The sequence below is a fragment of the Oncorhynchus mykiss genome, chromosome 3 (assembly GCF_057628025.1).
Source record: "Oncorhynchus mykiss isolate SJ-2025 chromosome 3, ASM5762802v1, whole genome shotgun sequence".
NCBI classification, from domain to species: Eukaryota; Metazoa; Chordata; class Actinopteri; order Salmoniformes; family Salmonidae; genus Oncorhynchus; species Oncorhynchus mykiss.
In genome coordinates, this window is record NC_143024.1 from 6509754 (window position 1) to 6535000 (window position 25247).

Below are 25247 nucleotides of genomic sequence, written 5' to 3' on the forward strand. Positions count from 1 at the left end.
CTGGTTCCCACTGGGCACGGTGAGTGGTGGATTAGGAGAGGAAAATAGCTCTGTTTCTCTCTCTTTCTCATTCTCTCTGTTGTTTTCTCTCTGTCTCCTGCTCTCTCCCTCTCCCTCTCGATCCTGCTCTCTCTCGATCCTGCTCTCTCTCTCGATCCTGCTCTCTCGATCCTGCTCTCACTCTTTCTCTCTGTCTTGGATTTATCCTATTTTAGTCCTCTCTGTCTCCCCCAAGGTTTACTCAGGTCTGATGATATCAGCTGGTCTCTCTCTCTCTCCTCTCTCTCCTCTCTCTCTCTCTCTCTCTCTCTCTCTCTCTCTCTCTCTCTCTCTCTCCTTTCTCTCTAGGTTTACCCATGTCTGATGGTAACCGCTGGTCTCTCTCTCTCTCTCCTCTCTCTCTCTATCTCTCTCTCTCTCCCCTCTCTCTCTCTCTCTCCTCTCTCCTCTCTCTCTCCTCTCTCTTTCCTCTCTCTCTCTCCTTTCTCCTCTCTCTCTCCTCTCTCTCTCCTCTCTCTCTCTCTCTCGCTCTCTCGCTCTCTCTCTCTCTCCAGGTTTACCCAGGTCTGATGGTAACAGCTGTTCTCTCTCTCTCTACAGGTTTACCCAGGTCTGATGGTAACAGCTGGTCTCTCTCTCCAGGTTTACCCAAGTCTGATGGTAACAGCTGGTCTCTCTCTCTCCAGGTTTACCCAGGTCTGATGGTAACAGCTGGTCTCTCTCTCCAGGTTTACCCAGGTCTGATGGTAACAGCTGGTCTCTCTCTCTCTCTCCAGGTTTACCCAGGTCTGATGGTAACAGCTGGTCTCTCTCTCTCTCTCCAGGTTTACCCAGGTCTGATGGTAACAGCTAGTCTCTCTCTCTCTCCAGGTTTACCCAGGTCTGATGGTAACAGCTGGTCTCTCTCTCTCCAGGTTTACCCAGGTCTGATGGTAACAGCTGGTCTCTTTCTCTCTCCAGGTTTACCCAAGTCTGATGGTAACAGCTGGTCTCTCTCTCTCTCTCCAGGTTTACCCAGGTCTGATGGTAACAGCTGGTCTCTCTCTCTCTCCAGGTTTACCCAGGGCTGATGGTAACAGCTGGTCTCTCTCTCTCTCTCTCTCTCTCTCTCTCTCTCTCTCTCTCCAGGTTTACCCAGGTCTGATGGTAACAGCTGGTCTCTCTCTCTCCAGGTTTACCCAGGTCTGATGGTAACAGCTGGTCTCTCTCTCTCCAGGTTTACCCAGGTCTGATGGTAACAGCTGGTCTCATCCACTATGTTCTAAACCTGCTCCACATCACGGTGCACATCAGAGACGTGTGTGTGTTCCTGGCGCCCGTCTTCAGCGGCCTCACGTCCATCTCCACCTTCCTGCTGACCCGCGAGCTCTGGAACCAGGGGGCGGGGCTTCTGGCGGCGTGCTTCATCGCTATTGTCCCTGGTTACATCTCCCGCTCCGTGGCGGGCTCCTTCGACAATGAGGGCATCGCCATCTTTGCCCTCCAGTTTACCTACTATCTATGGGTTAGTAGAGACACACCCTCCAGTTGACATATTTTCTATGGGTTAGTAGACACACCCTTCAGTTGACATATTATCTATGGGTTATTAGACACACCCTCCAGGTTACATATTGTCTATGGGTTAGTAGACACACCCTCCAGTTGACATATTATCTATGGGTTAGTAGACACACCCTCCAGTTGACATTATCTATGGGTTAGTAGAGACACACCCTCCAGTTAACATATTATCTATGGGTTAGTAGAGACACACCCTCCAGTTGACATATTATCTATGGGTTAGTAGGCACACCCTCCAGTTGACATATTATCTATGGGTTAATAGACACACCCTCCAGTTGACATATGATCTATGTGTTAGTAGAGACACACCCTCCAGTTGACATATTATCTATGGGTTAGTAGAGACACACCCTTCAGTTGACATATTATCTATGGGTTAGTAGAGACACACCCTCCAGTTGACATATTTTCTATGGGTTAGTAGAGACACATCCTCCAGTTGATATATTATCTATGGGTTAGTAGAGACACACCCTCCAGTTGACATATTTTCTATGGGTTAGTTGAGACACACCCTCCAGTTGACATATTATCTATGGGTTAGTAGAGACACATCCTCCAGTTGACATATTATCTATGGGTTAGTAGAGACACACCCTCCAATTTACATATTATCTATGGGTTAGTAGACACACCCTCCAGGTTACATATTATCTATGGGTTAGTAGAGACACACCCTCCAGTTGACATATTATCTATGGGTTAGTAGAGACACACCCTCCAATTTACATATTATCTATGGGTTAGTAGACACACCCTCCAGGTTACATATTATCTATGGGTTAGTAGAGACACACCCTCCAGTTGACACATTATCTATGTGTTAGTAGACACACCCTCCAGGTTACATATTATCTATGGGTTAGTAGAGACACACCCTCCAGTTGACATATTATCTATGGGTTAGTAGAGACACACCCTCCAGTTGACATTATCTATGGGTTAGTAGAGACACACCCTCCAGTTGATATATTATCTATGGGTTAGTAGAGACACATCCTCCAGTTGACATATTATCTATGGGTTAATAGAGACACACCCTCCAGTTGACATATTATCTACGGGTTAGTAGAGACACACCCTCCTGTTTACATATTATCTATGGGTTAGTAGAGACACACCCTCCAGTTTACATATTTTCTATGGGTTAGTTGAGACACACCATCCAGTTGACATATTATCTATGGGTTAGTTGAGACACACCCTGTTGGGACTTCTTCATCACACTGTTTGTGTGGGTGGACCATTTCAGTTTGTCAGTGATGTATACACCGAGGAACTTGAAGCTTTTTACCTTCTCCACTGCGTCCCGTCGTCTGTGGATAGGGGTCGTGTTCCCTCTGCTGTTTCCTGAAGTCCACGATCAGCTCCTTTGTTTTGTTTTTTGTTGACGTTGAGGGAGAGGTTATTTTCCTGCCACCACTCTCCCAGGGCCCTCACCTCCTCCCTGTAGGCTGTCTCATCAAGCCTACTACTGTTGTGTCATCTGCAAACTTGATGATTGAGTTGGAGGCTTGCGTGGCCACGTAGTCGTGGGTGAACAGGGAGTACTGGAGGGGGCTGAGCACGCACCCTTGTGGGGTTCCAGTGTTGTTTCCAACCTTCACTGCCTGGGGGTGGCCCGTGAGGAAGTCCAGGACCCAGTTGCACAGGGCGGGGTTCAGACCCAGGGCCTCGAGCTTGATAGATGAGGAGGGTGATGGAGGGTACTATGGTGTTGAATGCTGAGCTATAGTCAATGAACAGCATTCTTACATAGGTATTCCTCTTGTCCAGATGGGATAGGGCAGTGTGCAGTGCGATGGCAATTGCATCGTCTGTGGATCTTTTGGGGCGGTAAGCAAACTGGAGTGGGTCTAGGGTGTCAGGTAGGGTGGAGGTGATATGATCCTTGACTAGTCTCTCAAAGCACTTCATGATGACAGAAGTGAGTGCTACGGGGAAATAGTAATTTAGTTCAATTATCTTTGCTTTGTTCCTTTACCCAAAAGGTAAATGGTGGCCATCTTGATTCATGTGGGCACAGCAGACTGGGATAGGGAGAGATTGAATATGTCCGTAAACACTCCAGCCAGCTGGTCTGCACATGCTCTGAGGACTGCAGCACTGTGAGGGTTAACACGCTTAAATGTTTTACTCACCTCGGCCGTGGTGAAGGTGAGTCCACAGTCCTTGGTAGCGGGCCGTGTCCATGGCACTGTGGTATAGTCAAAGCGGTGTTTAGCGGGGGAAGAAGGTGTTTAGCTTGTCCGGAAGCAAGATGTCAGTGTCCACGACATGACTGGTTTTCCCTTTGTAGTCCGTGATTGTCTGTAGACCCTGCCACATACGTCTAGTGTCTGATTGTCTGTAGACCCTGCTACATACATCTCCTGTCTGATTGTCTGTAGACCCTGCTACATACATCTCCTGTCTGATTGTCTGTAGGCCCTGCCACATACGTCTCCTGTCTGATTGTCTGTAGACCCTGCTACATACGTCTCCTGTCTGATTGTCTGTAGACCCTGCTACATACATCTCCTGTCTGCTTGTCTGTAGACCCTGCTACATACGTCTCCTGTCTGATTGTCTGTAGACTCTGCCACATACATCTCCTGTCTGATTGTCTGTAGACCCTGCTACATACGTCTCCTGTCTGTCTGTAGACCCTGCTACATACATCTCATGTCTGATTGTCTGTAGGCCCTGCCACATTCGTCTCATGTCTGAGCTGTTGAATTGCGACTCCACTTTGTCTCTGTACTGACGTTTTGCCTGTTGGATCGTCTTACGGAGGGAATAACGACACTGTTTGTATTCAGACATATTCCCAGTCACGTTGCCATGGTTAAATGTGTTGGTTTGTGCTTTCAGGTTTGTGTGGATACTGACTATATATCCATGGTTTCAGGTTTGGGTGGACACTGACATAGATCCATGGTTTCAGGTTTGTGTGGATACTGACATATATCCATGGTTTCAGGTTTGTGTGGATACTGACATATATCCATGGTTTCAGGTTTGGGTGGATATTGACATATATCCATGGTTTGTGTGGATACTGACATATATCCATGGTTTGGGTGGATACTGACATATATCCATGGTTTGGGTGGATACTGACATATATCCATGGTTTGGGTGGATACTGACATATATCCATGGTTTCAGGTTTGGGTGGATACTGACATATATCCATGGTTTCAGGTTTGGGTGGATACTGACATATCCATGGTTTGGGTGGATACTGACATATATCCATGGTTTCAGGTTTGGGTGGATACTGACATATATCCATGGTTTGGGTGGATACTGACATATATCCATGGTTTCAGGTTTGGGTGGATACTGACATATATCCATGGTTTGGGTGGATACTGACATATATCCATGGTTTCAGGTTTGGGTGGATACTGACTATATATCCATGGTTTCTGGTTTGGGTGGATACTGACATATATCCATGGTTTCTGGTTTGGGTGGATACTGACATATATCCATGGTTTCAGGTTTGGGTGGATACTGACATATATCCATGGTTTCTGGTTTGGGTGGATACTGACATATATCCATGGTTTCAGGTTTGGGTGGACACTGACATATATCCATGGTTTGTGTGGATACTGACATATATCCATGGTTTCTGGTTTGGGTGGATACTGACTATATATCCATGGTTTCTGGTTTGGGTGGATACTGACATATATCCATGGTTTGGGTGGATACTGACATATATCCATGGTTTGGGTGGATACTGACTATATATCCATGGTTTCAGGTTTGGGTGGATACTGACATATATCCATGGTTTGGGTGGATACTGACATATATCCATGGTTTGGGTGGATACTGACATATATCCATGGTTTCTGGTTTGGGTGGATATTGACATATATCCATGGTTTCAGGTTTGGGTGGATACTGACATATATCCATGGTTTGGGTGGATACTGACATATATCCATGGTTTGGGTGGATACTGACTATATATCCATGGTTTCAGGTTTGGGTGGATACTGACATATATCCATGGTTTCTGGTTTGGGTGGATACTGACATATATCCATGGTTTGGGTGGATACTGACATATATCCATGGTTTCAGGTTTGGGTGGATACTGACTATATATCCATGGTTTCAGGTTTGGGTGGATACTGACTATATATCCATGGTTTGGGTGGATACTGACATATATCCATGGTTTGGGTGGATACTGACATATATCCATGGTTTCTGGTTTGGGTGGATACTGACATATATCCATGGTTTCAGGTTTGGGTGGATACTGACTATATATCCATGGTTTGGGTGGATACTGACATATATCCATGGTTTCAGGTTTGTGTGGATACTGACATATATCCATGGTTTCTGGTTTGGGTGGATACTGACATATATCCATGGTCTCTGGTTTGGGTGGATACTGACATATATCCATGGTTTCAGGTTTGGGTGGATACTGACATATATCCATGGTTTCTGGTTTGGGTGGAGACTGACATATATCCATGGTTTCAGGTTTGGGTGGATACTGACATATATCCATGGTTTCAGGTTTGGGTGGATACTGACATATATCCATGGTTTCTGGTTTGGGTGGATACTGACATATATCCATGGTTTCAGGTTTGTGTGGATACTGACATATATCCATGGTCTCTGGTTTGGGTGGATACTGACATATATCCATGGTCTCTGGTTTGGGTGGATACTGACATATATCCATGGTTTCAGGTTTGTGTGGATACTGACATATATCCATGGTCTCTGGTTTGGGTGGATACTGACATATATCCATGGTCTCTGGTTTGGGTGGATACTGACATATATCCATGGTTTGGGTGGATACTGACATATATCCATGGTTTCAGGTTTGGGTGGATACTGACATATATCCATGGTTTCAGGTTTGGGTGGATACTGACATGTATCCATGGTTTCTGGTTTGGGTGGATACTGACATATATCCATGGTTTCAGGTTTGGGTGGATACTGACATATATCCATGGTTTGTGTGGATATTGACATATATCCATGGTTTCAGGTTTGGGTGGATACTGACATATATCCATGGTCTCTGGTTTGGGTGGATACTGACATATATCCATGGTTTCAGGTTTGGGTGGATACTGACATATATCCATGGTTTGGGTGGATACTGACATATATCCATGGTTTCAGGTTTGGGTGGATACTGACATATATCCATGGTTTCTGGTTTGGGTGGATACTGACATATATCCATGGTTTGGGTGGATACTGACATATATCCATGGTTTCAGGTTTGGGTGGATACTGACATATATCCATGGTTTCAGGTTTGGGTGGATACTGACTATATATCCATGGTTTCAGGTTTGGGTGGATACTGACATATATCCATGGTCTCTGGTTTGTGTGGATACTGACATATATCCATGGTTTCAGGTTTGGGTGGATACTGACATGTATCCATGGTCTCTGGTTTGTGTGGATACTGACATATATCCATGGTTTCAGGTTTGGGTGGATACTGACATATATACATGGTTTGGGTGGATACTGACATATATCCATGGTTTCTGGTTTGGGTGGATACTGACATATATCCATGGTTTCAGGTTTGGGTGGACACTGACATATATCCATGGTTTGTGTGGATACTGACATATATCCATGGTTTCTGGTTTGGGTGGATACTGACTATATATCCATGGTTTCTGGTTTGGGTGGATACTGACATATATCCATGGTTTGGGTGGATACTGACATATATCCATGGTTTGGGTGGATACTGACTATATATCCATGGTTTCAGGTTTGGGTGGATACTGACATATATCCATGGTTTGGGTGGATACTGACATATATCCATGGTTTGGGTGGATACTGACATATATCCATGGTTTCTGGTTTGGGTGGATATTGACATATATCCATGGTTTCAGGTTTGGGTGGATACTGACATATATCCATGGTTTGGGTGGATACTGACATATATCCATGGTTTGGGTGGATACTGACTATATATCCATGGTTTCAGGTTTGGGTGGATACTGACATATATCCATGGTTTCTGGTTTGGGTGGATACTGACATATATCCATGGTTTCAGGTTTGTGTGGATACTGACATATATCCATGGTCTCTGGTTTGGGTGGATACTGACATATATCCATGGTCTCTGGTTTGGGTGGATACTGACATATATCCATGGTTTCAGGTTTGTGTGGATACTGACATATATCCATGGTCTCTGGTTTGGGTGGATACTGACATATCCATGGTCTCTGGTTTGGGTGGATACTGACATATATCCATGGTTTGGGTGGATACTGACATATATCCATGGTTTCAGGTTTGGGTGGATACTGACATATATCCATGGTTTCAGGTTTGGGTGGATACTGACATGTATCCATGGTTTCTGGTTTGGGTGGATACTGACATATATCCATGGTTTCAGGTTTGGGTGGATACTGACATATATCCATGGTTTGTGTGGATATTGACATATATCCATGGTTTCAGGTTTGGGTGGATACTGACATATATCCATGGTCTCTGGTTTGGGTGGATACTGACATATATCCATGGTTTCAGGTTTGGGTGGATACTGACATATATCCATGGTTTGGGTGGATACTGACATATATCCATGGTTTCAGGTTTGGGTGGATACTGACATATATCCATGGTTTCTGGTTTGGGTGGATACTGACATATATCCATGGTTTGGGTGGATACTGACATATATCCATGGTTTCAGGTTTGGGTGGATACTGACATATATCCATGGTTTCAGGTTTGGGTGGATACTGACTATATATCCATGGTTTCAGGTTTGGGTGGATACTGACATATATCCATGGTCTCTGGTTTGTGTGGATACTGACATATATCCATGGTTTCAGGTTTGGGTGGATACTGACATGTATCCATGGTCTCTGGTTTGTGTGGATACTGACATATATCCATGGTTTCAGGTTTGGGTGGATACTGACATATATCCATGGTTTGGGTGGATACTGACATATATCCATGGTTTCTGGTTTGGGTGGATACTGACATATATCCATGGTTTCAGGTTTGGGTGGACACTGACATATATCCATGGTTTGTGTGGATACTGACATATATCCATGGTTTCTGGTTTGGGTGGATACTGACTATATATCCATGGTTTCTGGTTTGGGTGGATACTGACATATATCCATGGTTTGGGTGGATACTGACATATATCCATGGTTTGGGTGGATACTGACTATATATCCATGGTTTCAGGTTTGGGTGGATACTGACATATATCCATGGTTTGGGTGGATACTGACATATATCCATGGTTTGGGTGGATACTGACATATATCCATGGTTTCTGGTTTGGGTGGATATTGACATATATCCATGGTTTCAGGTTTGGGTGGATACTGACATATATCCATGGTTTGGGTGGATACTGACATATATCCATGGTTTGGGTGGATACTGACTATATATCCATGGTTTCAGGTTTGGGTGGATACTGACATATATCCATGGTTTCTGGTTTGGGTGGATACTGACATATATCCATGGTTTGGGTGGATACTGACATATATCCATGGTTTCAGGTTTGGGTGGATACTGACTATATATCCATGGTTTCAGGTTTGGGTGGATACTGACTATATATCCATGGTTTGGGTGGATACTGACATATATCCATGGTTTGGGTGGATACTGACATATATCCATGGTTTCTGGTTTGGGTGGATACTGACATATATCCATGGTTTCAGGTTTGGGTGGATACTGACTATATATCCATGGTTTGGGTGGATACTGACATATATCCATGGTTTCAGGTTTGTGTGGATACTGACATATATCCATGGTTTCTGGTTTGGGTGGATACTGACATATATCCATGGTCTCTGGTTTGGGTGGATACTGACATATATCCATGGTTTCAGGTTTGGGTGGATACTGACATATATCCATGGTTTCTGGTTTGGGTGGAGACTGACATATATCCATGGTTTCAGGTTTGGGTGGATACTGACATATATCCATGGTTTCAGGTTTGGGTGGATACTGACATATATCCATGGTTTCTGGTTTGGGTGGATACTGACATATATCCATGGTTTCAGGTTTGTGTGGATACTGACATATATCCATGGTCTCTGGTTTGGGTGGATACTGACATATATCCATGGTCTCTGGTTTGGGTGGATACTGACATATATCCATGGTTTCAGGTTTGTGTGGATACTGACATATATCCATGGTCTCTGGTTTGGGTGGATACTGACATATATCCATGGTCTCTGGTTTGGGTGGATACTGACATATATCCATGGTTTGGGTGGATACTGACATATATCCATGGTTTCAGGTTTGGGTGGATACTGACATATATCCATGGTTTCAGGTTTGGGTGGATACTGACATGTATCCATGGTTTCTGGTTTGGGTGGATACTGACATATATCCATGGTTTCAGGTTTGGGTGGATACTGACATATATCCATGGTTTGTGTGGATATTGACATATATCCATGGTTTCAGGTTTGGGTGGATACTGACATATATCCATGGTCTCTGGTTTGGGTGGATACTGACATATATCCATGGTTTCAGGTTTGGGTGGATACTGACATATATCCATGGTTTGGGTGGATACTGACATATATCCATGGTTTCAGGTTTGGGTGGATACTGACATATATCCATGGTTTCTGGTTTGGGTGGATACTGACATATATCCATGGTTTGGGTGGATACTGACATATATCCATGGTTTCAGGTTTGGGTGGATACTGACATATATCCATGGTTTCAGGTTTGGGTGGATACTGACTATATATCCATGGTTTCAGGTTTGGGTGGATACTGACATATATCCATGGTCTCTGGTTTGTGTGGATACTGACATATATCCATGGTTTCAGGTTTGGGTGGATACTGACATGTATCCATGGTCTCTGGTTTGTGTGGATACTGACATATATCCATGGTTTCAGGTTTGGGTGGATACTGACATATATCCATGGTTTGGGTGGATACTGACATATATCCATGGTTTCAGGTTTGGGTGGATACTGACATATATCCATGGTTTCAGGTTTGGGTGGATACTGACTATATATCCATGGTTTCAGGTTTGAGTGGATACTGACATATATCCATGGTTTGGGTGGATACTGACATATATCCATGGTTTCAGGTTTGTGTGGATACTGACATATATCCATGGTTTCAGGTTTGGGTGGATACTGACATATATCCATGGTTTGGGTGGATACTGACATGTATCCATGGTCTCTGGTTTGGGTGGATACTGACATATATCCATGGTTTGGGTGGATACTGACATATATCCATGGTTTCTGGTTTGGGTGGATACTGACATATATCCATGGTTTGTGTGGATACTGACATATATCCATGGTTTCTGGTTTGGGTGGATACTGACATATATCCATGGTTTCTGGTTTGGGTGGATACTGACATATATCCATGGTTTCTGGTTTGGGTGGATACTGACTATATATCCATGGTTTCAGGTTTGGGTGGATACTGACTATATATCCATGGTTTCTGGTTTGTGTGGATACTGACATATATCCATGGTTTCTGGTTTGTGTGGATACTGACATATATCCATGGTTTGGGTGGATACTGACATATATCCATGGTTTCAGGTTTGTGTGGATACTGACATATATCCATGGTTTGGGTGGATACTGACATATATCCATGGTTTCTGGTTTGTGTGGATACTGACATATATCCATGGTTTGGGTGGATACTGACATATATCCATGGTTTCAGGTTTGGGTGGATACTGACATATATCCATGGTTTCAGGTTTGTGTGGATACTGACATATATCCATGGTTTCAGGTTTGTGTGGATACTGACATAGATCCATGGTTTCAGGTTTGGGTGGATACTGACATATATCCATGGTCTCTGGTTTGTGTGGATACTGACATATATCCATGGTTTCAGGTTTGTGTGGAGACTGACATATATCCATGGTTTGGGTGGAGACTGACATATATCCATGGTCTCAGGTTTGTGTGGATACTGACATAGATCCATGGTCTCAGGTTTGTGTGGATACTGACATATATCCATGGTTTCAGGTTTGTGTGGATACTGACATATATCCATGGTTTGGGTGGATACTGACATATATCCATGGTTTCTGGTTTGGGTGGATACTGACATATATCCATGGTTTGTGTGGATACTGACATATATCCATGGTTTCTGGTTTGGGTGGATACTGACATATATCCATGGTCTCTGGTTTGTGTGGATACTGACATATATCCATGGTTTCAGGTTTGTGTGGAGACTGACATATATCCATGGTTTGGGTGGAGACTGACATATATCCATGGTCTCAGGTTTGTGTGGATACTGACATAGATCCATGGTCTCAGGTTTGTGTGGATACTGACATATATCCATGGTTTCAGGTTTGGGTGGATACTGACATATATCCATGGTTTGGGTGGATACTGACATATATCCATGGTTTCTGGTTTGGGTGGATACTGACATATATCCATGGTTTGTGTGGATACTGACATATATCCATGGTTTCTGGTTTGGGTGGATACTGACATATATCCATGGTTTCAGGTTTGTGTGGATACTGACATATATCCATGGTCTCTGGTTTGGGTGGATACTGACATATATCCATGGTCTCTGGTTTGGGTGGATACTGACATATATCCATGGTTTCAGGTTTGTGTGGATACTGACATATATCCATGGTCTCTGGTTTGGGTGGATACTGACATATATCCATGGTCTCTGGTTTGGGTGGATACTGACATATATCCATGGTTTGGGTGGATACTGACATATATCCATGGTTTCAGGTTTGGGTGGATACTGACATATATCCATGGTTTCAGGTTTGGGTGGATACTGACATGTATCCATGGTTTCTGGTTTGGGTGGATACTGACATATATCCATGGTTTCAGGTTTGGGTGGATACTGACATATATCCATGGTTTGTGTGGATATTGACATATATCCATGGTTTCAGGTTTGGGTGGATACTGACATATATCCATGGTCTCTGGTTTGGGTGGATACTGACATATATCCATGGTTTCAGGTTTGGGTGGATACTGACATATATCCATGGTTTGGGTGGATACTGACATATATCCATGGTTTCAGGTTTGGGTGGATACTGACATATATCCATGGTTTCTGGTTTGGGTGGATACTGACATATATCCATGGTTTGGGTGGATACTGACATATATCCATGGTTTCAGGTTTGGGTGGATACTGACATATATCCATGGTTTCAGGTTTGGGTGGATACTGACTATATATCCATGGTTTCAGGTTTGGGTGGATACTGACATATATCCATGGTCTCTGGTTTGTGTGGATACTGACATATATCCATGGTTTCAGGTTTGGGTGGATACTGACATGTATCCATGGTCTCTGGTTTGTGTGGATACTGACATATATCCATGGTTTCAGGTTTGGGTGGATACTGACATATATCCATGGTTTGGGTGGATACTGACATATATCCATGGTTTCAGGTTTGGGTGGATACTGACATATATCCATGGTTTCAGGTTTGGGTGGATACTGACTATATATCCATGGTTTCAGGTTTGAGTGGATACTGACATATATCCATGGTTTGGGTGGATACTGACATATATCCATGGTTTCAGGTTTGTGTGGATACTGACATATATCCATGGTTTCAGGTTTGGGTGGATACTGACATATATCCATGGTTTGGGTGGATACTGACATGTATCCATGGTCTCTGGTTTGGGTGGATACTGACATATATCCATGGTTTGGGTGGATACTGACATATATCCATGGTTTCTGGTTTGGGTGGATACTGACATATATCCATGGTTTGTGTGGATACTGACATATATCCATGGTTTCTGGTTTGGGTGGATACTGACATATATCCATGGTTTCTGGTTTGGGTGGATACTGACATATATCCATGGTTTCTGGTTTGGGTGGATACTGACTATATATCCATGGTTTCAGGTTTGGGTGGATACTGACTATATATCCATGGTTTCTGGTTTGTGTGGATACTGACATATATCCATGGTTTCTGGTTTGTGTGGATACTGACATATATCCATGGTTTGGGTGGATACTGACATATATCCATGGTTTCAGGTTTGTGTGGATACTGACATATATCCATGGTTTGGGTGGATACTGACATATATCCATGGTTTCTGGTTTGTGTGGATACTGACATATATCCATGGTTTGGGTGGATACTGACATATATCCATGGTTTCAGGTTTGGGTGGATACTGACATATATCCATGGTTTCTGGTTTGGGTGGATACTGACATATATCCATGGTTTCTGGTTTGTGTGGATACTGACTATATATCCATGGTTTCAGGTTTGGGTGGATACTGACATATATCCATGGTTTCAGGTTTGGGTGGATACTGACATGTATCCATGGTCTCAGGTTTGTGTGGATATTGACATATATCCATGGTTTCAGGTTTGGGTGGATACTGACATATATCCATGGTTTCAGGTTTGGGTGGATACTGACATATATCCATGGTTTCAGGTTTGGGTGGATACTGACATGTATCCATGGTTTCAGGTTTGGGTGGATACTGACATATATCCATGGTTTCAGGTTTGGGTGGATACTGACATATATCCATGGTTTCAGGTTTGGGTGGATACTGACATATATCCATGGTTTCAGGTTTGTGTGGATACTGACATATATCCATGGTTTCAGGTTTGGGTGGATACTGACATATATCCATGGTTTCAGGTTTGTGTGGAGACTGACATATATCCATGGTTTGGGTGGAGACTGACATATATCCATGGTCTCAGGTTTGTGTGGATACTGACATAGATCCATGGTCTCAGGTTTGTGTGGATACTGACATATATCCATGGTTTCAGGTTTGTGTGGATACTGACATAGATCCATGGTTTCAGGTTTGGGTGGATACTGACATATATCCATGGTCTCTGGTTTGTGTGGATACTGACATATATCCATGGTTTCAGGTTTGTGTGGAGACTGACATATATCCATGGTTTGGGTGGAGACTGACATATATCCATGGTCTCAGGTTTGTGTGGATACTGACATAGATCCATGGTCTCAGGTTTGTGTGGATACTGACATATATCCATGGTTTCAGGTTTGTGTGGATACTGACATAGATCCATGGTTTCAGGTTTGGGTGGATACTGACATATATCCATGGTCTCTGGTTTGTGTGGATACTGACATATATCCATGGTTTCAGGTTTGGGTGGATACTGACATATATCCATGGTTTCAGGTTTGGGTGGATACTGACTATATATCCATGGTTTGGGTGGATACTGACATATATCCATGGTTTGTGTGGATACTGACTATATATCCATGGTTTCTGGTTTGTGTGGATACTGACATATATCCATGGTTTCTGGTTTGGGTGGATACTGACATATATCCATGGTTTGGGTGGATACTGACATATATCCATGGTTTGTGTGGATACTGACTATATATCCATGGTTTCTGGTTTGTGTGGATACTGACATATATCCATGGTTTCTGGTTTGGGTGGATACTGACATATATCCATGGTTTCAGGTTTGGGTGGATACTGACTATATATCCATGGTTTCAGGTTTGTGTGGATACTGACATATATCCATGGTTTCAGGTTTGGGTGGATACTGACATATATCCATGGTTTCAGGTTTGTGTGGATACTGACATATATCCATGGTTTCAGGTTTGGGTGGATACTGACATATATCCATGGTTTGGGTGGATACTGACATGTATCCATGGTCTCTGGTTTGGGTGGATACTGACATATATCCATGGTTTGGGTGGATACTGACATATATCCATGGTTTCTGGTTTGGGTGGATACTGACATATATCCATGGTTTGTGTGGATACTGACATATATCCATGGTTTCTGGTTTGGGTGGATACTGACATATATCCATGGTTTCTGGTTTGGGTGGATACTGACATATATCCATGGTTTCTGGTTTGGGTGGATACTGACATATATCCATGGTTTGTGTGGATACTGACATATATCCATGGTTTCTGGTTTGTGTGGATACTGACTATATATCCATGGTTTCAGGTTTGGGTGGATACTGACTATATATCCATGGTTTCTGGTTTGTGTGGATACTGACATATATCCATGGTTTCTGGTTTGTGTGGATACTGACATATATCCATGGTTTGGGTGGATACTGACATATATCCATGGTTTCAGGTTTGTGTGGATACTGACATATATCCATGGTTTGGGTGGATACTGACATATATCCATGGTTTCTGGTTTGTGTGGATACTGACATATATCCATGGTTTGGGTGGATACTGACATATATCCATGGTTTCAGGTTTGGGTGGATACTGACATATATCCATGGTTTCTGGTTTGGGTGGATACTGACATATATCCATGGTTTCTGGTTTGTGTGGATACTGACTATATATCCATGGTTTCAGGTTTGGGTGGATACTGACATGTATCCATGGTCTCAGGTTTGTGTGGATATTGACATATATCCATGGTTTCAGGTTTGGGTGGATACTGACATATATCCATGGTTTCAGGTTTGGGTGGATACTGACATATATCCATGGTTTCAGGTTTGGGTGGATACTGACATGTATCCATGGTTTCAGGTTTGGGTGGATACTGACATATATCCATGGTTTCAGGTTTGGGTGGATACTGACATATATCCATGGTTTCAGGTTTGGGTGGATACTGACATATATCCATGGTTTCAGGTTTGGGTGGATACTGACATATATCCATGGTTTCAGGTTTGGGTGGATACTGACATATATCCATGGTTTCAGGTTTGTGTGGAGACTGACATATATCCATGGTTTGGGTGGAGACTGACATATATCCATGGTCTCAGGTTTGTGTGGATACTGACATAGATCCATGGTCTCAGGTTTGTGTGGATACTGACATATATCCATGGTTTCAGGTTTGTGTGGATACTGACATAGATCCATGGTTTCAGGTTTGGGTGGATACTGACATATATCCATGGTCTCTGGTTTGTGTGGATACTGACATATATCCATGGTTTCAGGTTTGTGTGGAGACTGACATATATCCATGGTTTGGGTGGAGACTGACATATATCCATGGTCTCAGGTTTGTGTGGATACTGACATAGATCCATGGTCTCAGGTTTGTGTGGATACTGACATATATCCATGGTTTCAGGTTTGTGTGGATACTGACATAGATCCATGGTTTCAGGTTTGGGTGGATACTGACATATATCCATGGTCTCTGGTTTGTGTGGATACTGACATATATCCATGGTTTCAGGTTTGGGTGGATACTGACATATATCCATGGTTTCAGGTTTGGGTGGATACTGACTATATATCCATGGTTTGGGTGGATACTGACATATATCCATGGTTTGTGTGGATACTGACTATATATCCATGGTTTCTGGTTTGTGTGGATACTGACATATATCCATGGTTTCTGGTTTGGGTGGATACTGACATATATCCATGGTTTGGGTGGATACTGACATATATCCATGGTTTGTGTGGATACTGACTATATATCCATGGTTTCTGGTTTGTGTGGATACTGACATATATCCATGGTTTCTGGTTTGGGTGGATACTGACATATATCCATGGTTTCAGGTTTGGGTGGATACTGACTATATATCCATGGTTTCAGGTTTGTGTGGATACTGACATATATCCATGGTTTCAGGTTTGGGTGGATACTGACTATATATCCATGGTTTGGGTGGATACTGACATATATCCATGGTTTCTGGTTTGGGTGGATACTGACATATATCCATTGTTTCAGGTTTGTGTGGATACTGACTATATATCCATGGTTTCAGGTTTGTGTGGATACTGACAAATATCCATGGTTTCAGGTTTGGGTGGATACTGACTATATATCCATGGTTTCAGGTTTGTGTGGATACTGACATATATCCATGGTTTCAGGTTTGGGTGGATACTGACTATATATCCATGGTTTGGGTGGATACTGACATATATCCATGGTTTCTGGTTTGGGTGGATACTGACATATATCCATGGTTTCAGGTTTGTGTGGATACTGACATATATCCATGGTTTCAGGTTTGGGTGGATACTGACATATATCCATGGTTTCAGGTTTGGGTGGATACTGACTATATATCCATGGTTTGGGTGGATACTGACATATATCCATGGTTTCTGGTTTGGGTGGATACTGACATATATCCATGGTTTCAGGTTTGTGTGGATACTGACATATATCCATGGTTTCAGGTTTGGGTGGATACTGACATATATCCATGGTTTCAGGTTTGGGTGGATACTGACTATATATCCATGGTTTGGGTGGATACTGACATATATCCATGGTTTCTGGTTTGGGTGGATACTGACATATATCCATGGTTTCAGGTTTGTGTGGATACTGACATATATCCATGGTTTCAGGTTTGGGTGGATACTGACATATATCCATGGTCTCTGGTTTGGGTGGATACTGACATATATCCATGGTTTGGGTGGATACTGACATATATCCATGGTTTGGGTGGATACTGACATATATCCATGGTTTCTGGTTTGGGTGGATACTGACATATATCCATGGTTTCAGGTTTGGGTGGATACTGACATATATCCATGGTTTGGGTGGATACTGACATATATCCATGGTTTCAGGTTTGGGTGGATACTGACATATATCCATGGTTTCTGGTTTGGGTGGATACTGACATATATCCATGGTTTCAGGTTTGGGTGGATACTGACATATATCCATGGTTTGGGTGGATACTGACATATATCCATGGTTTCTGGTTTGGGTGGATACTGACATATATCCATGGTTTCAGGTTTGGGTGGATACTGACATATATCCATGGTCTCTGGTTTGGGTGGATACTGACATATATCCATGGTCTCTGGTTTGGGTGGATACTGACATATATCCATGGTTTCAGGTTTGGGTGGATACTGACATATATCCATGGTTTCTGGTTTGTGTGGATACTGACATATATCCATGGTTTCAGGTTTGGGTGGATACTGACTATATATCCATGGTTTCAGGTTTGGGTGGATACTGACATATATCCATGGTTTCTGGTTTGTGTGGATACTGACATATATCCATGGTTTCAGGTTTGTGTGGATACTGACATATATCCATGGTTTCAGGTTTGGGTGGATATTGACATATATCCATGGTTTCAGGTTTGGGTGGATATTGACATATATCCATGGTTTCAGGTTTGGGTGGATACTGACATATATCCATGGTTTCAGGTTTGGGTGGATACTGACATATATCCATGGTTTCAGGTTTGGGTGGATACTGACATATATCCATGGTTTCTGGTTTGGGTGGATACTGACATATATCCATGGTTTCAGGTTTGGGTGGATACTGACATATATCCATGGTTTCAGGTTTGGGTGGATACTGACATATATCCATGGTTTGGGTGGATACTGACATATATCCATGGTCTCAGGTTTGGGTGGATACTGACATATATCCATGGTTTCAGGTTTGTGTGGATACTGACATATATCCATGGTTTCAGGTTTGGGTGGATACTGACATATATCCATGGTCTCTGGTTTGGGTGGATACTGACATATATCCATGGTTTCAGGTTTGGGTGGATACTGACATATATCCATGGTCTCTGGTTTGGGCGGATACTGACATATATCCATGGTTTCAGGTTTGGGTGGATACTGACATATATCCATGGTCTCAGGTTTGGGTGGATACTGACATATATCCATGGTTTCAGGTTTGGGTGGATACTGACATATATCCATGGTTTGGGTGGATACTGACATATATCCATGGTTTCTGGTTTGTGTGGATACTGACATATATCCATGGTCTCTGGTTTGGGTGGATACTGACATATATCCATGGTTTCAGGTTTGGGTGGATACTGACATATATCCATGGTTTCTGGTTTGGGTGGAGACTGACATATATCCATGGTCTCTGGTTTGGGTAGCTATGCAGCTATTCACACGTACATATTTAGTATTTTTTTCATTAGTGCTTTCATATATTTCTTTATATTATTGGTCCATGTGACCCATCATTATTTTTCTTAGGAAAACGGGAAGGAGCTTGGTCGGGAAGTGCCGTTATCACCGGTATTAAACCCAAACGCACGCACAGACACATTGCAGGATTTAATTAGTGCTTTTCCAGGGCAGATTTGGGGTCAGTTCAGTTTAGGCATTAGTTCTGGGACAAGGTTACTCATCACACGTTTTCAGGTCACCAAACAACCTCTGCTGCACATGTAGCTAAACATTGAACTTCCAACTATCAAAACCCTCCCATTCAGCTGTTCTATATCTGCCAGGCCGCTTCCCAATGACCTGGAGACGCTCTATATCTGCCAGGCCACTTCCCAATGACCTGGAGGCGCTCTATATCTGCCAGGCCTCTTCCCAATGACCTGGAGACGCTCCTGTCTTTAACTAGATGGAGGTCTGACTGAGCAGCGACAGACTAACACAGACAGACTAACACAGACAGACAGTCATCAATGACCTGGAGACGCTCCTGTCTTTAACTAGATGGAGGTCTGACTGAGCAGCGACAGACTAACACAGACAGACTAACACAGACAGACAGTCATCAAAGACCTGGAGACGCTCCTGTCTTTAACTAGATGGAGGTCTGACTGAGCAGCGACAGACTAACACAGACAGACTAACACAGACAGACAGTCATCAAAGACCTGGAGACGCTCCTGTCTTTAACTAGATGGAGGTCTGACTGAGCAGCGACAGACTAACACAGACAGACTAACACAGACAGACTAACACAGACAGACAGACATCAAAGAACTGGAGACGCTCCTGTCTTTAACTAGATGGAGGTCTGACTGAGCAGCGACAGACTGACACAGACAGACTAACACAGACAGACTAACACAGACAGACAGTCATCAATGACCTGGAGATGCTCCTGTCTTTAACTAGATGGAGGTCTGACTGAGCAGCGACAGACTAACACAGACAGACTAACACAGACAGACAGTCATCAAAGACCTGGAGATGCTCCTGTCTTTAACTAGATGGAGGTCTGACTGAGCAGCGACAGACTAACACAGACAGACTAACGCAGACAGACTAACACAGACAGACTAACACAGACAGACAGTCATCAACGACCTGGAGATGCTCCTGTCTTTAACAAGATGGAGGTCTGACTGAGCAGCGACAGACTAACACAGACAGACTAACACAGACAGACAGTCATCAAAGACCTGGAGATGCTCCTGTCTTTAACTAGATGGAGGTCTGACTGAGCAGCGACAGACTAACACAGACAGACTAACACAGACAGACTAACACAGACAGACAGTCATCAACGACCTGGAGATGCTCCTGTCTTTAACTAGATGGAGGTCTGACTGAGCAGCGACAGACTAACACAGACAGACTAACACCGACAGACAGTCATCAATGACCTGGAGACGCTCCTGTCTTTAACTAGATGGAGGTCTGACTGAGCAGCGACTGACTAACACAGACAGACTAACACAGACAGACTAACACAGACAGACTAACACAGACAGACTAACACAGACAGACAGTCATCAACGACCTGGAGATGCTCCTGTCTTTAACTAGATGGAGGTCTGACTGAGCAGCGACTGACTAACACAGACAGACTAACACAGACAGACTAACACAGACAGACAGTCATCAAAGACCTGGAGACGCTCCTGTCTTTAACTAGATGGAGGTCTGACTGAGCAGCGACAGACTAACACAGACAGACTAACACAGACAGACTAACACAGACAGACAGTCATCAATGACCTGGAGACGCTCCTGTCTTTAACTAGATGGAGGTCTGACTGAGCAGCGACAGACTAACACAGACAGACTAACACAGACAGACAGTCATCAAAGACCTGGAGACGCTCCTGTCTTTAACTAGATGGAGGTCTGACTGAGCAGCGACAGACTAACACAGACAGACTAACACAGACAGACAGTCATCAAAGACCTGGAGACGCTCCTGTCTTTAACTAGATGGAGGTCTGACTGAGCAGCGACAGACTAACACAGACAGACTAACACAGACAGACTAACACAGACAGACAGTCATCAACGACCTGGAGATGCTCCTGTCTTTAACTAGATGGAGGTCTGACTGAGCAGCGACTGACTAACACAGACAGACTAACACAGACAGACTAACACAGACAGACAGTCATCAAAGACCTGGAGACTCTCCTGTCTTTAACTAGATGGAGGTCTGACTGAGCAGCGACAGACTAACACAGACAGACTAACACAGACAGACTAACACAGACAGACAGTCATCAACGACCTGGAGATGCTCCTGTCTTTAACTAGATGGAGGTCTGACTGAGCAGCGACTGACTAACACAGACAGACTAACACAGACAGACTAACACAGACAGACTAACACAGACAGACAGTCATCAAAGACCTGGACACACACAACACATCGTACACACACACACACACACACACACACACACAACACATCATACGCACACACACACACACACACACACACACACACACACACACACACACACACACACACACACACACACACACACACACACACACACACACACACACACACACACACTCACACACACACAGCCTAAGATTCTGGTTCTGTGAGCTACAGATCTCTAGTTTGAATTGCGCTAATGCTGTGTAGTGTAACGGTCTAGCAGGTCGTTAAGGAAAAACCATGAATAATTTACTATCCCTGTTCAATATGCAGCTGCTCTATGTCTCTACTGTTCAATATGCAGCTGCTCTATGTCTCTACTGTTCAATATGCAGCTGTTCTATGTCTCTACTGTTCAATATGCAGCTGCTCTATGTCTCTACTGTTCAATATGCAGCTGCTCTATGTCTCTACTGTTCAATATGCAGATGCTCTATGTCTCTACTGTTCAATATGCAGATGCTCTATGTCTCTACTGTTCAATATGCAGCTGCTCTATGTCTCTACTGTTCAATATGCAGATGCTCTATGTCTCTACTGTCCCTGTTCAATATGCAGCTGCTCTATGTCTCTACTGTTCAATATGCAGCTGCTCTATGTCTCTACTGTTCAATATGCAGATGTTCTGTGTCTCTACTGTCCCTGTTCAATATGCAGCTGCTCTATGTCTCTACTGTTCAATATGCAGCTGCTCTATGTCTCTACTGTTCAATATGCAGATGTTCTGTGTCTCTACTGTTCAATATGCAGCTGCTCTATGTCTCTACTGTTCAATATGCAGATGTTCTATGTCTCTACTGTTCAATATGCAGATGCTCTATGTCTCTACTGTTCAATATGCAGATGCTCTATGTCTCTACTGTTCAATATGCAGCTGCTCTATGTCTCTACTGTTCAATATGCAGATGCTCTATGTCTCTACTGTCCCTGTTCAATATGCAGCTGCTCTATGTCTCTACTGTTCAATATGCAGCTGCTCTATGTCTCTACTGTTCAATATGCAGATGTTCTGTGTCTCTACTGTTCAATATGCAGATGTTCTGTGTCTCTACTGTTCAATATGCAGCTGTTCTATGTCTCTACTGTTCAATATGCAGATGCTCTATGTCTCTACTGTTCAATATGCAGCTGCTCTATGTCTCTACTGTTCAATATGCAGATGGTCTATGTCTCTACTGTTCAATATGCAGCTGCTCTATGTCTCTACTGTTCAATATGCAGCTGCTCTGTCTCTACTGTTCAATATGCAGCTGCTCTATGTCTCTACTGTTCAATATGCAGATGTTCTGTGTCTCTACTGTTCAATATGCAGATGCTCTATGTCTCTACTGTTCAATATGCAGATGCTCTATGTCTCTACTGTTCAATATGCAGCTTCTCTATGTCTCTACTGTCCCTGTTCAATATGCAGCTGCTATATGTCTCTACTGTCCCTGTTCAATATGCAGCTGCTCTATGTCTCTACTGTTCAATATGCAGATGCTCTATGTCTCTACTGTCCCTGTTCAATATGCAGCTGCTCCATGTCTCTACTGTTCAATATGCAGCTGCTCTATGTCTCTACTGTTCAATATGCAGATGCTCTATGTCTCTACTGTTCAATATGCAGCTGCTCTATGTCTCTACTGTTCAATATGCAGCTGCTCTATGTCTCTACTGTCCCTGTTCAATATGTAGCTGCTCTATGTCTCTACTGTCCCTGTTCAATATGCAGCTGCTATATGTCTCTACTGTCCCTGTTCAATATGCAGCTGCTCCATGTCTCTACTGTTCAATATGCAGCTGCTCTATGTCTCTACTGTTCAATATGCAGATGCTCTATGTCTCTACTGTTCAATATGCAGCTGCTCTATGTCTCTACTGTTCAATATGCAGCTGCTCTGTCTCTACTGTTCAATATGCAGCTGCTCTGTCTCTCTACTGTTCAATATGCAGATGCTCTATGTCTCTACTGTTCAATATGCAGCTGCTCTATGTCTCTACTGTTCAATATGCAGCTGCTCTGTCTCTACTGTTCAATATGCAGCTGCTCTGTCTCTCTACTGTTCAATATGCAGCTGCTCTGTCTCTACTGTCCCTGTTCAATATGCAGCTGCTCCATGTCTCTACTGTTCAATATGCAGATGCTCTATGTCTCTACTGTTCAATATGCAGCTGCTCTATGTCTCTACTGTTCAATATGCAGCTGCTCTGTCTCTACTGTTCAATATGCAGCTGCTCTGTCTCTCTACTGTTCAATATGCAGCTGCTCTGTCTCTACTGTCCCTGTTCAATATGCAGCTGCTCTATATCTCTACTGTTCAATATGCAGCTGCTCTATGTCTCTACTGTTCAATATGCAGCTGCTCTGTCTCTCTACTGTTCAATATGCAGCTGCTCTATGTCTCTACTGTCCCTGTTCAATATGCAGGTGCTCTATGTCTCTACTGTTCAATATGCAGCTGCTCTATGTCTCTACTGTTCAATATGCAGCTGCTCTATGTCTCTACTGTCCCTGTTCAATATGCAGCTGCTCTATGTCTCTACTGTTCAATATGCAGCTGCTCTGTCTCTCTACTGTTCAATATGCAGCTGCTCTATGTCTCTACTGTTCAATATGCAGCTGTTCTATGTCTCTACTGTTCAATATGCAGCTGCTCTATGTCTCTACTGTTCAATATGCAGCTGCTCTATGTCTCTACTGTTCAATATGCAGCTGCTCTATGTCTCTACTGTCCCTGTTCAATATGCAGCTGCTCTATATCTCTACTGTTCAATATGCAGCTGTTCTATGTCTCTACTGTTCAATATGCAGCTGCTCTATGTCTCTACTGTTCAATATGCAGCTGTTCTGTCTCTACTGTTCAATATGCAGCTGCTCTATGTCTCTACTGTTCAATATGCAGCTGTTCTGTCTCTACTGTTCAATATGCAGCTGCTCTATGTCTCTACTGTTCAATATGCAGCTGCTCTATGTCTCTACTGTTCAATATGCAGCTGCTCTATATCTCTACTGTTCAATATGCAGCTGCTCTATGTCTCTACTGTTCAATATGCAGCTGCTCTATATCTCTACTGTTCAATATGCAGCTGCTCTATGTCTCTACTGTTCAATATGCAGCTGCTCTGTCTCTCTACTGTTCAATATG

The 25247-nt window shown here is 43.2% G+C and overlaps 1 protein-coding gene across 1 annotated transcript in view; it reads left to right on the top strand.

Annotated features, from left to right (window-relative positions):
• LOC149984285 (dolichyl-diphosphooligosaccharide--protein glycosyltransferase subunit STT3B-like) overlaps positions 1–25247 on the top strand; it is a 109208-nt gene that overhangs the window by 33567 nt on the left and 50394 nt on the right. Inside the window, exon 3 of the mRNA XM_090219754.1 lies at positions 1217–1504. Coding sequence (XP_090075880.1) covers positions 1217–1504 — 288 coding nt within the window. The remainder of the gene's footprint in view (positions 1–1216; positions 1505–25247) is intronic.